The sequence below is a fragment of the Hemibagrus wyckioides genome, linkage group LG10, assembly GCF_019097595.1.
Source record: "Hemibagrus wyckioides isolate EC202008001 linkage group LG10, SWU_Hwy_1.0, whole genome shotgun sequence".
Classification (NCBI taxonomy): Eukaryota; Metazoa; Chordata; class Actinopteri; order Siluriformes; family Bagridae; genus Hemibagrus; species Hemibagrus wyckioides.
In genome coordinates, this window is record NC_080719.1 from 8,868,052 (window position 1) to 8,888,219 (window position 20,168).

At 38.9% G+C, this 20,168-nt stretch overlaps 1 protein-coding gene across 3 annotated transcripts in view; it reads right to left on the bottom strand.

Moving 5' to 3' along the window:
- furina (furin (paired basic amino acid cleaving enzyme) a) overlaps positions 1–20,168 on the bottom strand; it is a 74,644-nt gene that overhangs the window by 33,072 nt on the left and 21,404 nt on the right. For all 3 annotated transcript variants that reach the window (XM_058400167.1, XM_058400168.1, XM_058400169.1), the window contains exon 3: positions 4,482–4,580. In XM_058400167.1, coding sequence (XP_058256150.1) covers positions 4,482–4,580 — 99 coding nt within the window. The remainder of the gene's footprint in view (positions 1–4,481; positions 4,581–20,168) is intronic.

The following is a 20,168-nucleotide window of genomic DNA, read 5'->3' on the forward strand; positions in this document are numbered from 1 at the left end:
CAGCCTGAAAGCAGCACAGCTTCATCTGGATTGTTACTTAGGGGAATTACCAAGATACCCAGCACACAGCTTACAAAAACGCATCTCAACCCACAAGCATTCTGAAAGTAACAGCCGCAAAGAAAAGGGATCGAGGGAGGGAAAAAAAAAAAAAAAAAACGTCAGAAATCAGACGTCAAACTGTTTGACACATGGGCAGTCACGGAATGGAAAAATCACAACACGCATACGTGTGTTCTACTTATCCCTAATCGACCTGGGTAAACTGCTGGGGTTTTACGACATTTGAAAGAAATTATTTCAAATGTTTATTTAAACAAGATTATTAAATAAACAAAATTCTAAGCAGCTCTAGCATATTATATAAAACTATTGTCCTTACGTTTTCTTTCTCTTTGCTATGCTCCCAGGCATATGAAGATAAATTAAAATTACAAATAGAATAGTTAATCCAGGTAAAACACTAGAAATTATGTACATTAGGCCAGATAACTTAAGGATATTTAACCAGTTGTGGTTGAATAGATAGCAGTTTAAATACAGCTATTGCTACTGATTTAATATGAATAGTCTCTTATTAAAAGTTTTTATGCAAATATGTACCAAATCATGCTGATAAAATGGCCAACATTTTGTACTATATGATCTATTAATAAAACCAAACATTGAACCATGACATCATATCTGACACCTTGTCGAAAGTCCACTTTATAAGCGTCTCAGGATTTTCACTTCTGAAGTGCATTTCTTTTCTCACTACACAACAATGCTTTATCCAGGAGTGGGTTTAGATGTCTAATAGTCTTTAGTTAATAAAACGCACCATGAGGTCATGAGATATTAAAAAGCTGCCGGAGCTTAGTGTACATCTATTGATATTCCTTGAATACAGGAAACTAATCAGTCTGGAAATTAAAGTGTAAAAAGGCAAGAATTCCTACTACTTAGTTATCTGAGGCCAACTAAAATCTGGCTTGTTTTTTTCTACTGATGTCAAAAGCTTTCTGTGAACGAAGAACAGACTAAGGATCATGGGATAAGTTCAATTTCTCTCTAATCCTGTACAAACCTCACAGGCAGGAGATAATGTTGAGCTCGACTCCAATGGGAATCCACCGCATTCATCAGTGAGCACTGCCTAGCAGAGTTAATCATGTAGACCTGAGAGCATTCCTGTGACAATGTCTAGGTTCACTTCACAGAGCAGACACACAAATGGGACCAACTCCATTCCAACCCCGAGTATAGTGTTAATGAGGCTCTGTGCTAAACATGTGAGATTAAGAATCTCTTGATAATTAGACTGTGTACCCAGTTCTGAATATCAACAAGATTCGGTTCCCTATTAACACATTTTAAATCAATGCATAAGGACAATTTAGAAGTAATCAGAAGCAAGTATGTAGCTGTTGCAAGCATGCCACCATTGCAATATTTGTATGCAGAACCATCCAACCTACTAATAAGGAAAGTATGCGATCTGCTGACACATCTACTAAAGCCCAAATCAGTATTTTTTTTTAATAAAACTTAAGCTTGATAAACAAGCTAAGCTTAATAGGCTAGCAATTCTGCTGTTCAGACTTTAAAGTGGATAAAAACATTGGCCAAGGCCTCAAGCAGTGATTTTTCCAAGTAATGGGGAAGGATCGAAAGATGCAGACCAGAAGCTCAAGCAGTGGAGATAAAAATCTCCATTATAAACGAGTCTGGAAGCTTGTAATCTGGAAAAGCTTAACTGACCGGCCACTCTCCAGACGTTTCAAATACAGCAGGCGGTGGTGGGTAGCGCATATCTGAAGGAGATATTTGTCCGTCTGGACGAAAATTGTTGTAATTTCCTCAGGGCATGATATGAAATGTGAAGCTCTGATGGCGGCATAACAGGTCTGAAAGCTCCCATTAAAAGTTTCTGAGGATAGAGTTTTGACCATCTTCCTCACCTCTTCCATTTTTATAAGTGTAGTTCAGTATTACTTCAAAGGAGCAGAAGGAATATGTAAAAGGGAAACAAATGTTTGTATGATCCGCATGTCTTCTGTCCACAAGTTCTATTATTGGTGATAAGGGCTGTTAAAAAGCCAGGAAGGTTCCCATTTCAACTTGGCGCTAAGGGAGCAAAAGAATTCAAAAACAGGAAGTAGAGTAGGGCAGCTAGAGGAAATCTCATCAAGCTTTGTTCAAAAAATGGGCAAAAGCATCTGGCAGAACTGAAAGTCTTTTCAGCAGCTTCATTTCTTGAAGATTCAAATCACCTGGGTAAAACGTGGTGGCTCCACTATGGTTACATAAACATTAGAATAGACTTGATCTCCACCTGGGATTAGTTAATGATGAAGTAAAAAAAAAAAAAAACACACCACACCACTAACCAGTCATCTACTGAAGTTGCTTCAGGCCCTCTTATGATTCTTGGTCACAGTTTCTAAATCAGGACCATCTTGCCACAAGGACATTAGAGCTTTACTTGCTCTAAAACCATATTAACCTCCATTAATCCTCATGGGAGACTTGATAATGAGTTTAATCAGTCGAGTTGGACAGTAAAAACCAAGTAATGGGGAGAGAAAACCTCCATTTTTTTGGCCATCAAATCTGAATTAATGGCTGTTGAACCTCTGGGGCACCTCTGGTCTGTGGATCTGGGACATTCGCACACATTACAGAGACACATGGACATCCCACCCAGTGTGCAGTCATTGCGGCAAGATCCCAGGTGGCCTCATTATTCACACACCTCATCACTTCAGAACACCAGACTACAGTGTTTTTGCACCTCCAGGTAAGCCAGGATAACTCCTGCAGGCTATCCAGCACGAGTCTGCAAGCAGACTTTAGCCCCCTCTAGAAGGTGAGTAATGGCACATGCTGATCCACTCAGTGATTTCCATTAAGGAGAATTCTAGCCTCTGGAACTGAAGGTGTGCAGATCATGTTTCATGTCGCCTCTGATCTTGCCATCTGGATTGAGGCGGATGGCGAGTGACAAACACTCAGATGGCTCTGAATAGCTGCAGATGTTGGATCAAGTCATTGGAGGAACCTCAACTTCAAACTCTCATGTTTCAAAAACTGTCAAAGAAACAGGAAGGTGGTCCTTTATGTGGTCTTAATGAAACACCACACTAATATAGGGAGTGGGGGGTGGGAGTAGTTGGAGGAGATGGCACAAATAGAAGAGCTTCTGAGGAGTTTTTCAATTAAAGTGTTATAAATAAAAATGTGGCACAAAAAGCACCAACTGGAAGATGGTACAAGCCAAAAATGACGTGGGACAAGAGAACAGAGTTTAATCATGTGTGAACAAGACATAGCAGGGCTTATAACGTTGATCTCGCAAAAGAAATCAATTCCCAGGCATACAAGATCTTACAAAGATTATGTTTACATGCAAAGATTTTTGCCAGTCCAAATTAATTCTGTAGAGTCCCCAATGATCTGTTATATATATATATATATATATATATATATATATCCTAAACTAGGTAGTGTCTTCATTTATATGCACATTACACATAAACCACAATATAGTGTTATATATTATACATGTGGAGAGTGAGGCTTATATTCACCATTACCTAAGTCTGGGTTCAGCTTGTGTTTTTAACAAGTTTGAAATATTTCTATCCCAGCAAAACTTTATCAGAGTGAGATTATTAAAGACGGCTAAAAGAACAGTTTGAAACCGCAGTAAAGCTGCTCACTGAATACATTTGCCTGACATTCAGAATAAATAACAATACAAAATGCACAAATCATTAGTAGAAATGTTTTAACTCCTATTCAACTCCTTATACAATCAACATTAAATGTCAAGGAAAGGAAATACAGATTTTATCAAACCTCTTTTTTAATAGAATGTTCTGCATCTTGGCTGAATGTCTAGCAAATACTAAACATTAAAATATTAAACTGACTTCACGGAGGTCAGTCTGTGCCCTGCATCTGCTTTAGAAAGTTAGAACAGAATAGTTTTACTGCACAAGGAGCACATTTAATGGCAAAACGCTTGAGCAGATTCTAAACACGACAATAATTAGACACAAAGGTTTACTTATTTATTCTTCTTCTTCTGATTAAATATTAAGTATTGCCTAGACCATTTGATCAGACCTTAACTTCAGAACTTAAGATCCACTAATGAAGTGCATGAGAGCACACACACACACACACAGCCCCTTCAATACACATCAGTGAATTTCTATTTCTGAAGAGAAATATGTTGGCCTGCAGACGGAAATAAACTTGCTCCCGAGACTTCCAAAACACTTTCCTGCCTCTTCTAGTCTGATTTAAACTGTGGCATTATTATATTTTGCTAAATTATCCAAAGACAGAAAAAACACACACACACACACACAAACCACAATTCATTAAGCACAGAATAAAAGTTACTTTTGAGTAGGCTAGCTCAAATCATACAGTGCAGTACTGAGTCATTTCTAGAGATCTGGAAGCGGTGTGGAACATTTCTCACATACCTGGGGTTCTCTGTGCAGGCGAATGTGTGTTCCTCTGTGCAGAGATAAAGACCTTTTCACCACCCTGCGTTGCCGGAAATGGTAGTATTCTCCAAATATCTGCCAAAACACACAGAGACGGGAAAACATTTAGACGTACATCTTAAAGATATTCTTCATTCATTTTAACTTGACGTAAATAAGGATGCATTCAAAAATTTATTTTCTCTGAAAAAATGGTGGCAATACACCACACAGAAACACGTTTTTCATAGCTCCCACTAAAGAAAAGGAGAATAGTACATCTTTTCAAAACAGACATAAGGCAAGATGAGACACTAATGAAATACAAGGCTAGACAGATATAGTAACAATAAAAAGAAAAAAAAGATCAAAAGAGCAAGGCAGAAAGACAGGAGCACTCTACTCTGACATGAAGAGAAAAAAAAATCTAAAAGAATTAGACACACAGTAAGACAGCTACACTTAATGAAGCTGCCAAGTTAAGGCCGCCGTAATGAAAACAGGCAGCTTAGATTAAGCTGCTCCAGCAATACAGGTCATCTTTGAGCAGTCCAAGTGCCCCGACCATGACCTCGGTTTTAGATAGAAGGCACAGACACAACGATGAACGTGCACAGCCTGATGTACTGATCTGAAGTCGGTCAGACATCACAGTCACACAGCAACTAAGCTTTAGTTTTCAAGCAGATTGATTCTCCCTCTGATGAATGTGAAAAGCAGAAAGTTCATTTATGACATGCGTGTGAGGAGACTCGACTTGTCTTTGACAAAAAACCTGTAAGACGTGGTTCACAACATTCAACCTAAGAATCCTTGCACTCTCTCACACACACGCAGAGAGACAAAAAGTCCCACACACCACATTTAAAGTCTCCGAATGACAAACTGATCGTTTTATTAGATTCTGAGCAGCTGAAAAGATCACGGTCAGCTAAAGAAAAAAAAATGAGGGTAAAAGTAACAACGTAAAATAAAAACGAGTAATCCTAGATTCCAGACACAGAAATTGATGTAGTGATCTAATAGACTTTGTCTTATGTTCAGGGATATTAAAAATGACGTTCTCGATTGTTCACATCAGTAGGAAGGAATTCATATTTTAAGTAATCTCCTCTTATAGAGGAGCCTAACTCTTAACTCCCCATGAACAGGTTAAGCACATGCCCTAGATTTTGTGACTTGGGTACTAATATACTTGTGTAATATGGTTAAATATTGAGCTAAATATAAGCCTTTGGGTTTGAATAGATTTTTAACAGATATGGTAATATTATTGTGCTGATTAAAAAAAAGAAAAGAAAAAAAGCCACCATTCAGATTTTCAGTCCTGATCTCCCCCCCCCCCATTCTCTTGTATTTAATCTCGAGTAAACAGCTTGGATTACATGTCCACCCAAATACCATAAGCCAAACAAAACCAGCATGGCAGGAAAAAGCAGACAGTGTTCCGAAAACAGATTTGCTTCAAGGCGGTGAATCAAGCAGAGAAGTCTAGCAACCGTAAAGAGAATCTCAGATTAGAAAACAGGGAAGAAATATGAATAAAAGGATTACAGTACAAAGAAATACGTTGGGTAAAGAAGAAGGAGAAATGTTGGGTATGATAGGGAAAATTCCATGTAGCTAATTTGCAATCATAATCCCTTTAAAGCAGTGAAGAAGGGAAAGTAGAGCCAAGAGCAGGTGCATTTTGTTCAAGCTAATATATGAGATTTAAAAGGCTGGATGTAAGTCACAGTTTGATTTGGAGCTTCTAGCTCCAGGCTTAGGCGAGCAGAGATGAAAATCAGAGCTGATGTCATATCTTTCAATGTCGTATCATCCCTACATCATGCTCAACTCCCCTGACACACACAAGGCAACTGCACGTCTTTCCAAAAACATGGCAACAAAACAGATCTTATATCTATAGCAGGGAAGCATCTTTAACCTCTGGATCTGAAACCTAAGCCAAATCCTATAGAAAACAGATGCATCTTAAATGTTTCTAATACCAAGTTTGGGAGGGCCTGAAGTTGCAATGCATTTCGAAGGAATGCAGAGAACGTAATGGAGAGCGATATTTATGGACAAGGCTGAAAGCAGACCTTAAAAAATAGACAAGACACAGCAGTAATGCTAGCCTGTCAGTGCTACGCTGTGCTAACATCTAAAAGCAGCGGTGTGTCATGAGAAATGTGCAGGCGGCTTAATTACCTCCCAGTGTACCTTCGACTCATCGTGTAGGTTCAGAAAGGAGAGCTGAGCAGCACTAAAGTTCGAAACGAGAGGCCCACATTCCCACACAAATTAGTGCCATCATCTACAATTAGCCTCCAACTAACCTGACATGTACCATTAGAGCTCTTAACTATCTGCATAGCAATCTTTACAAGCACACAATCCCCTGCTACATTTTAACTAAGGAAAGGGTCTAATGGAAACCAAGTGTGTTCCAGTGATGGAAAAAAACAAAACAAAGGGAATGCGTAATGTTGACAGGCAGCACAGTGCGTGTTAAATTTGCAGCAGCCTCTAGGGGTAATTACTGAAATGGAAGGGCTATCCAACAAACTCATTGAAATGCAATGCCATGCATGTTTTAGAAATAATCCAGCAATTGTTTATTTTCCAATTATTTAAATGTCAAGATCAACTTGGAATAACAAAAAAAGCAGACCACCTGAAAACGAGGATTAATTCTGCAGAAAAGCAGATCCCTCATGCTATTCTACTTGGTGTACTAGAGCAAGCTTGGCTTGTGGCAATGCTCACACACACACAGACACCACACACACACACAAAATCTCTGGAGTGCTTTACAGTCCATGTAAGGCCTTGAAAGATATATATAAAAGGGCAATATGCCCTTACTTTCAGGGCAGTGACATTTCTGATCTTTTTTTAAACTTCGCTGCGACGGCTTATTCAGGCACTTAAAAGGAAGATCAGCGTCAGCCTAATCATGTACATCATACACAAAATACGTCTCTGAAATGTCTACAGTGGGAGTTTAATATACAGGTCCATGTTTACATAAAGTCTTAAAGAAATGCACCGTATCTCACTTAGCCAGACATGTGAACCCACATGTGCAAATCACAGATAATGAGAAGTTTCCCCTCCTAACTCTAAGGCCAAGATTTGTAGCCTGAAGCAGAGCAGCAGAAGATGGCCATCTGGGATTTTTCACCCAGTATGAACATGTCCTCTGTCTCTCCCGACTCTTTAATCTCAAAGTTGTTTCGCTTCATCAACTGTACGTTGTAACAACGTACATCAGGACCCTACACTTCTGTAGACCGTTTCCCTTTTTTTAGTAGTCCTTCACACTGTTACTGTGTGTTATTCATGCCTTTAGTCACTCTCCATATAATTCAATGCCTTGAACTAGAGGTGGGCATTGGGACTTGGGATCCTCTGAGATTTGTTTTTATTTCTTGAGTGTGAGCAGCCAGCCAAAAGCACTGAACCCCTCAGAAAAAAGAAATGCAATGTTTATTAACATAGCTGCATATTGATGGTGGCAGCCTGCTCCAACCATGTTCATTCTAAAATACTGAAGTGAAAAATAAGGAGCTGGTGGGATTGAAAACATTTTCTGCTTGGGAGAAATGGCTTGGTTCCTAATAAAGGCTCTGGGTGTTAACACACTTTGCCAAATACTTAATTCTTCATCTGAGCACATTTCATAAATCACAGGTTTACTTTCACACAGATGCGCTTAAATCTGGGATCAGTTGCACAATTTCATACACCAGTTTTGCAAAATAGAAGGAATTTAGTTCATCTGTTTTTTGTTTTTTTTCCTCCAACACTGAAGCAGAGAAGAACAGCACTTTTTGGATACAAGACATTTTATCACACAGGAATACCTGCAAACAAGGAGCCAAGCTTGTAGAAAATAATTTATAAATGCAGACGTGAGAATCGGGTTTTTCGTTTTGCTCTTAGTACCAGTACTCTCACCACAAAGGTCAGCTAATTACAGAGCTGATGATCTACATGAAAAGTAGAAAGCAACATGACAAGTGAACCATGTTACTTGGTACATGGTCCAATAGCGGACAGTTTCCACAGCTCATAGGAATCGCAGCAGGCTTCAGTAACAAGGTACCTTAGACCACCAATTTCATAAGGGTCAAAGATCGGTCCTCTGGAACTTTCCTGGACATGAAAACAGCGTTCATGCTTCACCAATTGTGCCAAACTAAGTCCAGAACCAATGAAGGCATTCAGATAAGTCAGTATTATGAGAAGCGCACTCGATCTCCTCAATATCAAAGTCTGTGGGGCTTCTAGGAGATCATGATGAATTTACATACATTCCACAGCACAGGTGATTCCTGGAAGCCCTTTAACTGCTCTCAACATAGATTAGACTGCACTACAAAAAGTCCTGGTGTGCACGGACAATGACCAATTAGAGCCATTTCTCAATTGAGCAGCTGTGCCAGAAAATGTGCCAGTGCCATGCTAACCCTGGAAACACTTAATGGCTGTCCAAGAGCACATTTTTCCTCATTTTTCCTAAATATGAGGCTATTAGCATTTCATCTACCGCAAATGAATCCCCAAAAGATTCCACGCAAATTTATGATGAGGCCCAGAGGGAAAAGGTGCCAGCTGCATGCTAGCTTTCCCAGGGGCTGAGTGAAAAAGGGGGGGGGACCCTCATATTCGCCTAGGCTTTCTATCAGCAACCTTGGAGTATGCAGGCACATCAGAAGTTATGGCTCTTACAGCAGGGAAGTCCACATTGATTTAATCATTTCTTGAAGATGTCAACACTATAAAAGAAAAAAAAAAACTGAAAAGAATGCAATAGCACACACATCGAAGCGGAACAATGCAAAACTGTGAGCCTTATCTGAGAGTTCTTCAGAATCTATTACAGGCAGATCGATCTGATGCCAAGCGCAGTCTTCTACATGTCAGCGCTCGGAAACTGACCATTCTTTCAGCAAGCACTTGCTGGTCAATGATTCTCTCAGACTAAATGAAGTGGAATCTTCTTAACATAGCAAATCACGCTCTCCAGATCATGCTACATTATAATGGGTCATTTGCAGTGGGTCACAAAAAGTCAGGGGAAGATTAATGGAGACTGGTGGTGTGAGAAAGGATAAAAAGGCCAATGAAAGGCCACAAAAGGGCCCCCAAACACTTGACGGGCATGGTTACTATAGAAACTCCAGAGAGCCAGTAATGAATTTGACAGTTATAGCTGCAGCGATGAGCAGAGTATGAGCAGCATGGCAGTGCAAGAATGTAAACCCTTCTTATACACTGGCCTCTGCTACTGCGTATCTGACAGTGCTGTGTAAAAAAGAATCTGACTGCACAGCGGTATCCTCAAGTTACCCCAAAATTTATCACCACCCAAAAGAGTTTTTTCTTAAATGAACAAGCCATCATGATGCAAAGTTTAAGGTCATCAGTCACGATGCCTGATAGAGTAGCTATGAAGACATTAATAACATGACTGGAAATTCTATAGACTATAATATGACTAAGTGTCTCAAAGAATTCGGGTAACATGACAAGCTGTATTTCTTGACTTGGTAACTTTGACAGGGGGGGAGGCTGGTAAGGATATTCTTATAAACAGTCGGAAGAATAACAGATTCAGGTTGGTAACATCACCATTAAACAGTGTCCTGACATCACAGAGATTGGTAATGTTGAGCTCAGATATTTACATCACTCAGTTTAATATTATATTTTCAGGTTGGCGCAAAGAAACAAATGGAGTCATCATTTTTCATAGAGATCAAATAACGTGGTCTCAACCTTTTGTTCACGGAGTCAATATGAACCTTATTCAAATGCTGAAGAGTGAACTGAGAAAACAGGCATGGGGAGCTTTTCATTTGGCATAGAAGGCATATGAAAACAAGAATAAAAGAAAATATGGCCATATAAACGAAACCCCTAACAGAACTAAGTGTATTTGATTCATTAATGCTTTTTTGGGAATTTATATAAAGGTCCTGTGTTCTCTACAAGGTGAGAGGAGATGCTTTTACAAGTAAAGGACTTAAAAGAACATTTAATACTTGCTGAAATGTTACATCTGTTACTATGGCCCAATCTCAACATGACTCCTCCATCTCTTGCCACAGTACAGAGCAGATCATTTCCAGGATGCCACCAAAATAAATATGCCCTGCAGAAGCTCCTCAGCCACAAGAAATCATCATCATCCATAAAGTGAACATCCATTTCAGAGTTAGTCAGAGAATCCTGATATAATTGTTCCATCAGTAAAATGTGAAAAAAAGAGGAATATTGTGTAGGTATTGGGTAATGAGGCACAATCCATCAGACAGCAGCAAGAATCATTAATCAGAGAGTGGACAGTGAAGGAGACCTACAGAAAACTTTCTTTTAACTGTAGAGGAAGGGGTGAACTTCTGACAAATGTTGCCCTTTAAAGAATGGCTGCACAAAAGATGAAATGGGAAAGTGAGACCCGAAAGTTAATCTTCGCATTCTTCGAGAGTTTGTAAAGCATTCAGAGCCACTTTTGCCGAGACGCACCATTAACTGGCAGGAAGTTAACAAGCTGCACAAGGTTAATAAGGAACAATTCTGACCTCCAATTCTGAAGAGGGGGGAAAGCTTCTCACAGGGCAGCTTGAGCATAAAGGCAATAGCCTGCTACAGCCAGCTCTAAATACTCAAGTAGAAATGTGTTCACACCCTTTGTGTTACCGTAAATTATGAAGCCCATGTATTGAGTGTGCACTTTTTTGTGCCCTGACAGAAGAATGTATTTTTAATGTATTTATGCACGTTACAAGGGCACTTGGAGTGAAATAGTGAAATTGCCGGAAGGCAAAAACAGCAGGGCCAAGAAAGGCATTTGAACATCCACAAAACACCTTAATTACTGCAAGTCTACAAAGCAAGCTGTCCGCAGTAAATACTCAGACATGACATCTAGAACTCCAGTCACATTATCTAAACTAGGCATGTGATGTTAATGGTTAGACAGTATCGTGTGATATAGTGGTCTCATGATTTCCAAACAGTGTGTGTTGGCCTGAGAGATGAAGCCTGCTTTCTATACTAGTAGAAAAACTAGCAGACCATTGACCTTGCAGTGACCATGACCATGTCTGGAGCAATTCTAAAATCAAATCAGTTCATCTGCAGGTTATGACGATATTCCCATATAAATCCTACAAACAATAAACCGTTTGCTTGAGAGAACAAGCTATCTGTGATGGACAAACACAGATAACCCAATACAAGATGAGTCCATATTACTGTATAGCTGGGAAGGGCAGCTCACAATCTGATCATTCTTGGTGCATTTTTAAAATTCCATAGCCTACATCATATGTCCTCCCCACTATGACCAGTATTCTCTAATGGATTCCATGGAAAAAAAAAAGTAACAATAACAGTCATAAGATCACTTGCACGAAAGTAGTGTTTCATTACCAGTGTCCTTTACTTGTATCTAAGGCCAGAATCTGACCCCTTTTGTAAAGGCATGTGTCATCAGCTTATGCAGGAAAAACGGCTTATTCTACACATCTGTCAAATACACAGATGGGTCTACTTAATACAGTCTCAGCAAGCAAGTAAATGCTTCATGAAGCTGTCTGTACTGGACGCATTACTACTGTATTTTAACAAATAAAGTTTATTAGTTTGATGAAATAAAGTTTATTCATGCAAAAGCTGCCTTTCCGAGTGGTGGGTTTAAAATGAGTGTTTATTAAAGTGCCACCAGTTATGATGATTCAATGCGCCTTTAACTTTTATATTTTCTGTGCTCCATCACCTCATGTACAGAGTGAAATCTCTGCCATTACATTTTCTCAAGGACACGAACACAGCAAGCTTAACAGACTTGATCATCTCCCAATTTACTGAGCATGTGAGCTGTGAAAAGGACCCCCCCCCTCCAAAAAAAAAACACCTAAACTACCAGCAAATAATTAACACACTGCCTTTTTGTGTTCAAGAGTGATTACGTCAGTAGACTGTGACGCAGACTGTGTTTAAAGACGGGCATGTGACAACAAAAATGGCAGCCGCAGTGGGTCTTCAAAACAATTTTCATGTATTATGTAAGTATTAGGCTTAATAGCCTTAAGCTTGGATGCCAAACGACAGCTACAAAAGCACTTCAGCAGAGTCTAAACTTTTTAGATTGAACAGAAGCTAAGCAAATATCCACAGTAAGTTATTTGAAATGAGAAAAGTCAGAGATGGCTTAAAGGAGCAAAAGCAATATAAAAGAGTGTTGAAGGAGCGGCCTAAGTGAGCAGTCCTGCTTTAAAAATCATTAAAATCAGAACAGGTTTCTACAAAGTGCAGTTTGTTTATACTATTTTGGTTTGTTTCAGGGGAAAGAGTGACTAACAGTATGAGTAATTTATCATATAGCCCAACCTACTTCTGGAAAGTAATATTAAAAAAAAGAAAAAAAAAGAAAGAAAGAAAAACCCAACCCCAGTGCTCAGAAGAGCTCATGGCCGAAGGACGGTAAAGTTGAAGGAGGAACGATTCGCATAAAAAATATTGTTCTGACTTTCCCTCCTGAGAATTGGCCCTTTTAAATAAAAGTATTTTCAAAGTGAAAGCTAAAAGTACTCTCGATTTCAGCCATGTAAACGTATGGCAAGGTGACATCAAAAGACTGGTCCATTACAGAGCAAGAAAGATGGCGCTTGCATGTGCTTTGGTGTTATTTTTCACTTCATGAATTTACATGGGCTGTGAAGCCGAGTGAAGATAGACACAAACCAATATCACGGTTGAAGCAAAGCCAAAAGTCAAAAGAAGCCTGAGGGGGGAAATGCTCCACACTTTAAGCAGTCCTTTTATATAGTGAACTCCTTAAAGGGTTAGACAAGGTGAAAATATATTTATAGCCCATTTATTACAATAAAAGGTAACCGAAGTTGGGTATGAAAGCGGATCGATTAAAATCATAAATTAAACGATTAGAGGAATTGCATGAAAATCTGATCCAATTACTCTAACCAAGTGTTCAAGCAGCTGCATTTTTTTCTGCAGAAAGTAGACTCCTTTTGAACTTCCCGAGTTTTTCTTCATCCATGGATTGGGAGTTTAGTATGTTAGCATATGTATAAATATTTAACCATGCATCAACACCACGAGAGATCGCTTCCTCTCAGATGCGCCTCTTGTCCCCATTTCCAAAATTTGCTCAGATTACTGCATGAATAGGTTTCATTGTTCATCAGTAACCTGGTACATTCATGCTCACTGATTATTTATGCCATTATATGCCATAATGAGGCCATTTCAACTCCCAGGACTAGGAAATACTATGAATGGGAGATATGAAGATGCATATTGTAGGACTATAGAAAAATATCTATTGATACAGGCACAGAACAAGCACCGGCCTGACTAAAAGTTGTAGCTACCTTAAAATGGAAGTAGTTTTGTTGTTCAGATGTGAAGGTATGAGGTGGTTTGTTAGGTATTTTAGAAGGTATGTTTCACCAAGTATAGAGAAAACCTTATCTATCATGATATATATTGTTTTAAGATATGATGATCAGGTACTCAATCAACCAAGATGGCCAATCAAATAATTTCATCAACCAAGATGGCCTGAGAGACCTGATAAGTATGGGTTCTTTAACTTATTCTAGCCATAGCATTACCAAGAGCTGTAAATGTAACTAGTGGTGAAGCACATAAACAAGGATGGCAAATAATATTTTCATATCTGCATTGCAGCTAAACAAGGCGCGAATGAAAAATGAAAAAAATAGTGTCAACCTGGTTTGAACGTAAGGTCTCCGATGGCGGCTGAGTGTTTGAAGAATTGTGAATAGTCTGACACGTTTGCCAAAATTTGTGACAACAACCAAAAATAGTCTATTGAGCGAACCTAAGAGATCTGCTAGGTTACAGAGAGCAAGTGGAAAGTTTCACACCTGACAATGTTGTGCATAAAGTCTTCCTTAACAAAAATATATCCAACTTTTAGAATAGGGTTTCTCACATTCTGAGGGAAAAACAAGGGGGGGGGGGCTGCAGGAAGTACAGAAATCTGTCAGTGCAGAAATCTGTCAGTGCTTCTCTGGAGTCTGTAGTGGAGTTGTGTTCAACATGGTAGAGTGATTTGATAGCACGACATACCTACGGTGCAATTTCTTTCTTTCCAGAATGGCTTGTCAAATGAACAGGAAATAGCATAAATGGGGGGGGGGACACAAATAAAAAAAATATCACACCCCGTACATAAATGGGTGAGAAACCAAAAGACGAATTAACATAAAAAAAAAAAAAAAAAAATCTTATATTGTTGTTGGGTGACCTTTCTGTTCTGGCTGACTTATCACATCTAAAATCACACCCTATGTGGGAATTCTCAGTCACAAACAGTTCTAACTAGTATGCTGCACTAATGCACAAGCATCAGGATCGGTACGTGTGTGCATTCAACCACTTTTTAAAACCCTATTTACTGATCTCTTTCCTACGGGCCTCACGGGAAAGTAGATGTCACTTAGTCACTGAACCACAGCCAGCTGAGCACTCTTTAAAAGAGTTCATAATTTGCACATGGATGGCAGGATCTTCAAATGACTTGTGCAGTCCTGATCCAAAATTGAGGTGAACTGGGCCCAACTCAGCATTTTATACTTGCCATAGAGCATGCCAGATTGCACTACCAATATTAATCATTATAACTAACAAAAGTCACAAATCAGCCCAACCACCATGCGACCCCTTCAGAAGTCTTTCCATTCCTGTGCAATGGAGTCTTGAGCAAAGTTCTACTTCACCAACAGTGTGAAAATATCAGTTAAATCGAAATTATTATTAAATCATCTCTAATTTTTTTCTACAGAAAGCAAAAAGGCACACTGTGACTACTTTAAGTAATAAAAGGAGCCCACTAACTAAAAAATGAAAAAACAAAGGGGTTAAGCCTGTTACTGTCATGATCAGAAACAGCAAGGTTATGAAAGTTTGAGCTGATGCTTTTCAAATAACTTAAAACTACTACATATATCCATGAAAATTCCACTATAAGAGACATTTTTAGTGCAAACACAACTGTTTACCCACAGTTTATCCATTACTAGTCACACTAAAAGAGAAAAGGTTGAAGGAGAGAGAGAGAGCACTTTGTATTCCATTAGTTTGCATTTGTTCCAAAAGCACCACCCTGAAACTTTCCCTGGCAAATCAGGCTCATGCCAGGAACACGGGTATAGAGGAACAATGGTTAATGAGATTTTATCCTTTGTTAATCTTCATTTTAAAATTATAGCCTACAGTATAAAACTCTGTAGGCCTCCCAACAGGGATTCTACACAGTCCAGAGAGACATTGATAGCCATTAATAGCAATACTGGAACAACCTGAATCCTAAAAATGCACAGAGACCGGTGAAACTACTCTAGACTTCCACTGCAGGTGATCCGAAGATGAAAGCGGTTCAAACTGCTGCATGGATTCAAAGACTACAATACAATGAGTATAACAAAGCATAGAAGGGTTCAATAGGCTGTTATGTTGATGCATACGACTGATCAGAAATAGGCATAGCGGATGGATAATAGATTCTTCACACTTTTCTTTTGCTTGCTGAGAAATGACTCAAAATTCAAATGAAAGGGAGTGAAAGCATGAAAAACCAAGAAAAATACGCCTACCCCAGATGTTGTACAAATGCGTGGGAGCTTTTTTCCTAACAGTTTGTTCCTGTGGTTCACATGAAGCGCAAGATTGTAGGATCGAATTTTGCTATTCTGTCTCTAGAGGAAGTTTGCATGCTTTGTAATCTGTCTAAGAAAACGCAATACTGGCTCACAAGAGCACAAATTTGCCGGGAATGTAGTTCACTTCAGCAGTACAGGGAATAGAAATGTTAAAAAAAAAAAAATAAATAAATAAATAAATAAATAAATAAAACAACCTTCTCGTTCCGTAGCTTGATATTCTACTCGAGCCATCAGGGAATGTTAACTGTTAAGATATGGGCATTTACAGGTTTGTGTTTAATAGTTGTTAAACTTGTTGTTAAACACCATTCTTAAAAAAGTAGGAGGGAGGTAGGAAGGATGTTAAGCGCCGTACTGAACATGCAGTGAATCAGATAAAGTCGTATCAGGAAGTGCCGGGAAAAGTCTCAGACATTTCCAATAAGGATCATTTAGACACTCATCAGTACGGGAAACACATGCTGGCTGAACACGATACATGCTTTTTATTCCTGTTGCTCAACATCTGGAGGAGAATTGCTTAAGATCAGATGATTCTGAGAGGGTCTGTAAGAAATAAAAAAATAAAAAATAAGTCATATGACGAAGATTTTGCTGTACTCCCTGTTCAAACAATATCTCAACTGGCTCTTAATTCATATTCTTAGATAAAGGAAGGCATACATGCATACCAGATCTACAAAAAGTCTATTCAGAGTTTAGAAGATTTTAGACAGAAGATCTACAGAAGATCTATGATGTAGCTACTCTGGTAGTTGGCAAAATTCCTACACAGGAAGTTTCATATTTTATAATTAGACACTAAATCTTGGCTCTTAGATCAGCATTTTTCCTTCTTACAGCAGTTAATACTAAATTCGGCATAAATATTAAAATCACTCTCAGCATTCTATGTAAGGTGACCTTACATGTTTTAGTATGTAAATATATTTCGAAGATATATACATTAAATTTAGCCAAATGCACACGTCTTGTTCCAGCACATGCATGTCTGAATGTGAGAAATGGAACACTGCCACTTATATGCCATCTAATTGTTTCTGCTCTTTTTATTTCATTTCTTAGTGAACATGAAATACAAAAAACAAAACAAAACAAAAGAAAAAGTTCATTAATATAGTCAAACCTGTTCTGAGTTTATCAGATGAGTGAATAAATAAAAACTCTGCTCTGGGAGGCTCTGGAATTCACAGGACAATAAGGCGACATATTACCCTATCAGCAGTACTGTACTATACACATGCAATCATAACAGTCAACGGGGGAAGCACTAATGACCACGTTTTGCAAAGATAACACAAGGTCAGTTTTGACACATTTTGCAATAGAAATGTCTGGCAAGATGTGCAGAAACAGGCCAGAGGAAACTGCTACCCTTTTCCACATATATTTAACCATAGCTCTCTGTTATCAAGTGCAAGCACCTGAGAAAATTGAAATCTACAGTAAATCGAGTGCAATCTGAATCTCACTCACATCTACTAAAATAGAACAGCCAAGTGAACCATTAACAAAAAAACAAGTGCAACCTATTTCCATTGCACTTAAAGAAAAAAGACAAAAAACACAATGTTTTATACAGTATATGAAATGTACAAATACTGCAAAACACTGCAAGTAAATAACGACGTAAAGGAACAGCCAAGTCAGACAAAAGCTACACACTTGCACAAATGTGGTGTAATGCAGTGTAAGCTTAATGCTCTTCCGCAAAATATTGCAGCTGGGTTTCTTCCTTCTGCTTTTCAGTGAATGGGTCATTTTTATAAGATCAGGCTGCACCTAGTTAAAATGACTTCTGCTTAAGTTTGTGTGAAATAAATATTTAATTGTTCCCAGAGGTTTACTCAGATTCTATTATATTAAACAGACCTGCCAACTTTTACAAGAGCTCTGCAATTGAACACCAGTGTATGCTAGTATGATTGGCTCACCGTTATTAGCAAGTAAAAGACATAGTTTTTGTGTGACAATCAGCACATAGGTCTGGAATGATTTGCACAGGGGTTTTGAACTCTCCAATATTAACTTGTCAATCCAACATTTTCAGGCTACAAACGAAAAGTGAAAAAATGTCAGCTATGTGGACATTCTAGTCATTTCTAAGAGAGCTAGCAAAAAACATCGCCTCAAAAATCGCCCGAGTTTTCACGATCGCCACAGCCAGCAAGCAGTTCCTGACTACACAGCTTTTGATACAATTTTATCCTCCCATATTTCCCTTGAAACAGGAAATAATGGAAATTTTCCATCTTTATATCCTACCAGTTGGTAAATGATTAAATAGTTAACTGCAACCATACAAGCTTATTTCTGTCTATAGAAATGCTCCAAGCACTCCTACTAAACTCTTGTAATCAAAAGCCACCCAATTTACAACTGGCATCGCTTTGTTGAGTGCTCCAGATGACTTGCCAGAGCTGTGCTGTGCCAGCGGAGTGCTCCCCAAACCACCCACCCGGTGTCTGGAACACTGCACTTCCCTCTGTGTCTGATGAAGCCTCCCATCACTAAGCATAAAGTGACTAAGCAACCGACAGGAAATTTGGTATATTGTGTTAGAAAGACACAATTATGCAGGGTCAACGCAAGTTCATAAAACTATAAAAAATGGTTTCCTATAGGAAACCTGAAAAATGTGAGATGATGGATGGCCCATCTCTCTCCTGCCCACAGTTTTAGTGAGAGTTTAGTGAGAGCAAGTCTGTCAAAGGGCAGTTTTAGCAGAACAGCAGAGGCCAAGCTTACCAGCACTATGTTATGGAAGAGGTAGACTATGTTTTTGTGGTACAAAAACCCCACTGGTTGTTGAATCCACATTGTCATTGCATAGCTCAGCTATTTCCAAGACACTGTAATTGCTAGCCATGTGGTTTTGCGTCGTGTACAAGCAAAGTTGGATGTCCGTCAAAGCCAGAATGCCAAGCACTAGAACAGACAATCTGAGCAGAGATGGCTGGCCCGTGTCCTGGTACAACAAGGAGATGGGTACTCCAATTTTAACTCCACACCACTTCCTGACTGAGACTGTGGTCAGATTCACTGCTGCCAAGTCACCCTTGAGCCGAATGTTCTTTACAGACATTACCGAAAGACAGCTTATCGCCCTCTCCATTGCCTGCCTCCATTAGTGTCAAAAGAATTGAGGTGTCAACTTTCTAACTGACAATATAACAGTGTTAGAAAAAGCAAATTAGCTGAACGCTTCAAGAAAGAATACCTTTGTGCGAACATCTCAAGAATGGATTCCTTCCATAGCATGACAAGTCCAGACTAGACAGCTAAGACATACACATTGCAAAACTCCTCCCTTGCTTTAAGACTCAAATCATATATGAGAGCTTCGATCATGTAATTATGGAACTGTTTAAAATTATTCTTTCTAAAATGAAGAAGCTTATGACATTTAGAAAATGTCATAAATTGAAATAAAAGGCCTGGGACTATACAAGACAGCAAGTATTCTCCACACTTAATGCCTACATTAGATGCCTTCTGAAGAAACGCTAACCTGCATATCTACATAGTTGGCACCATTTCTAGACAACTGAAGCTGAAACATTCCTGTAAAGGACACTGCAGGGAACATGATAAGATGTCAGGTGTGGTGGCAAGATTCCTACAACTCGATAAAATGGTGATACCAAAGGGGAAGGTGATGTGGAGTAGTAGATCTGTAGGGGTAGCAAGACCCACAATCTTCATAACAGTCACAAAAAATATCATTGAGACGTGACGTGGGCTTGGAAAATAAACAGCTCCACGCAATGGGGCCAAGTACAATATCTTTTGGATGGTATTAAAAAAAACGAAAACAAATGGATGATAAGATTCAGACATTTCCCATATTGAACAGAAAGTGGTTCCCTGACATCTGGCTCAGATTAATATGAAAAACAAAATTATAAATAATCTCCATCAACGTTGCCATTTAAAATGTAAATAGTGCAGCCTTATAAGGCCTTCAGTC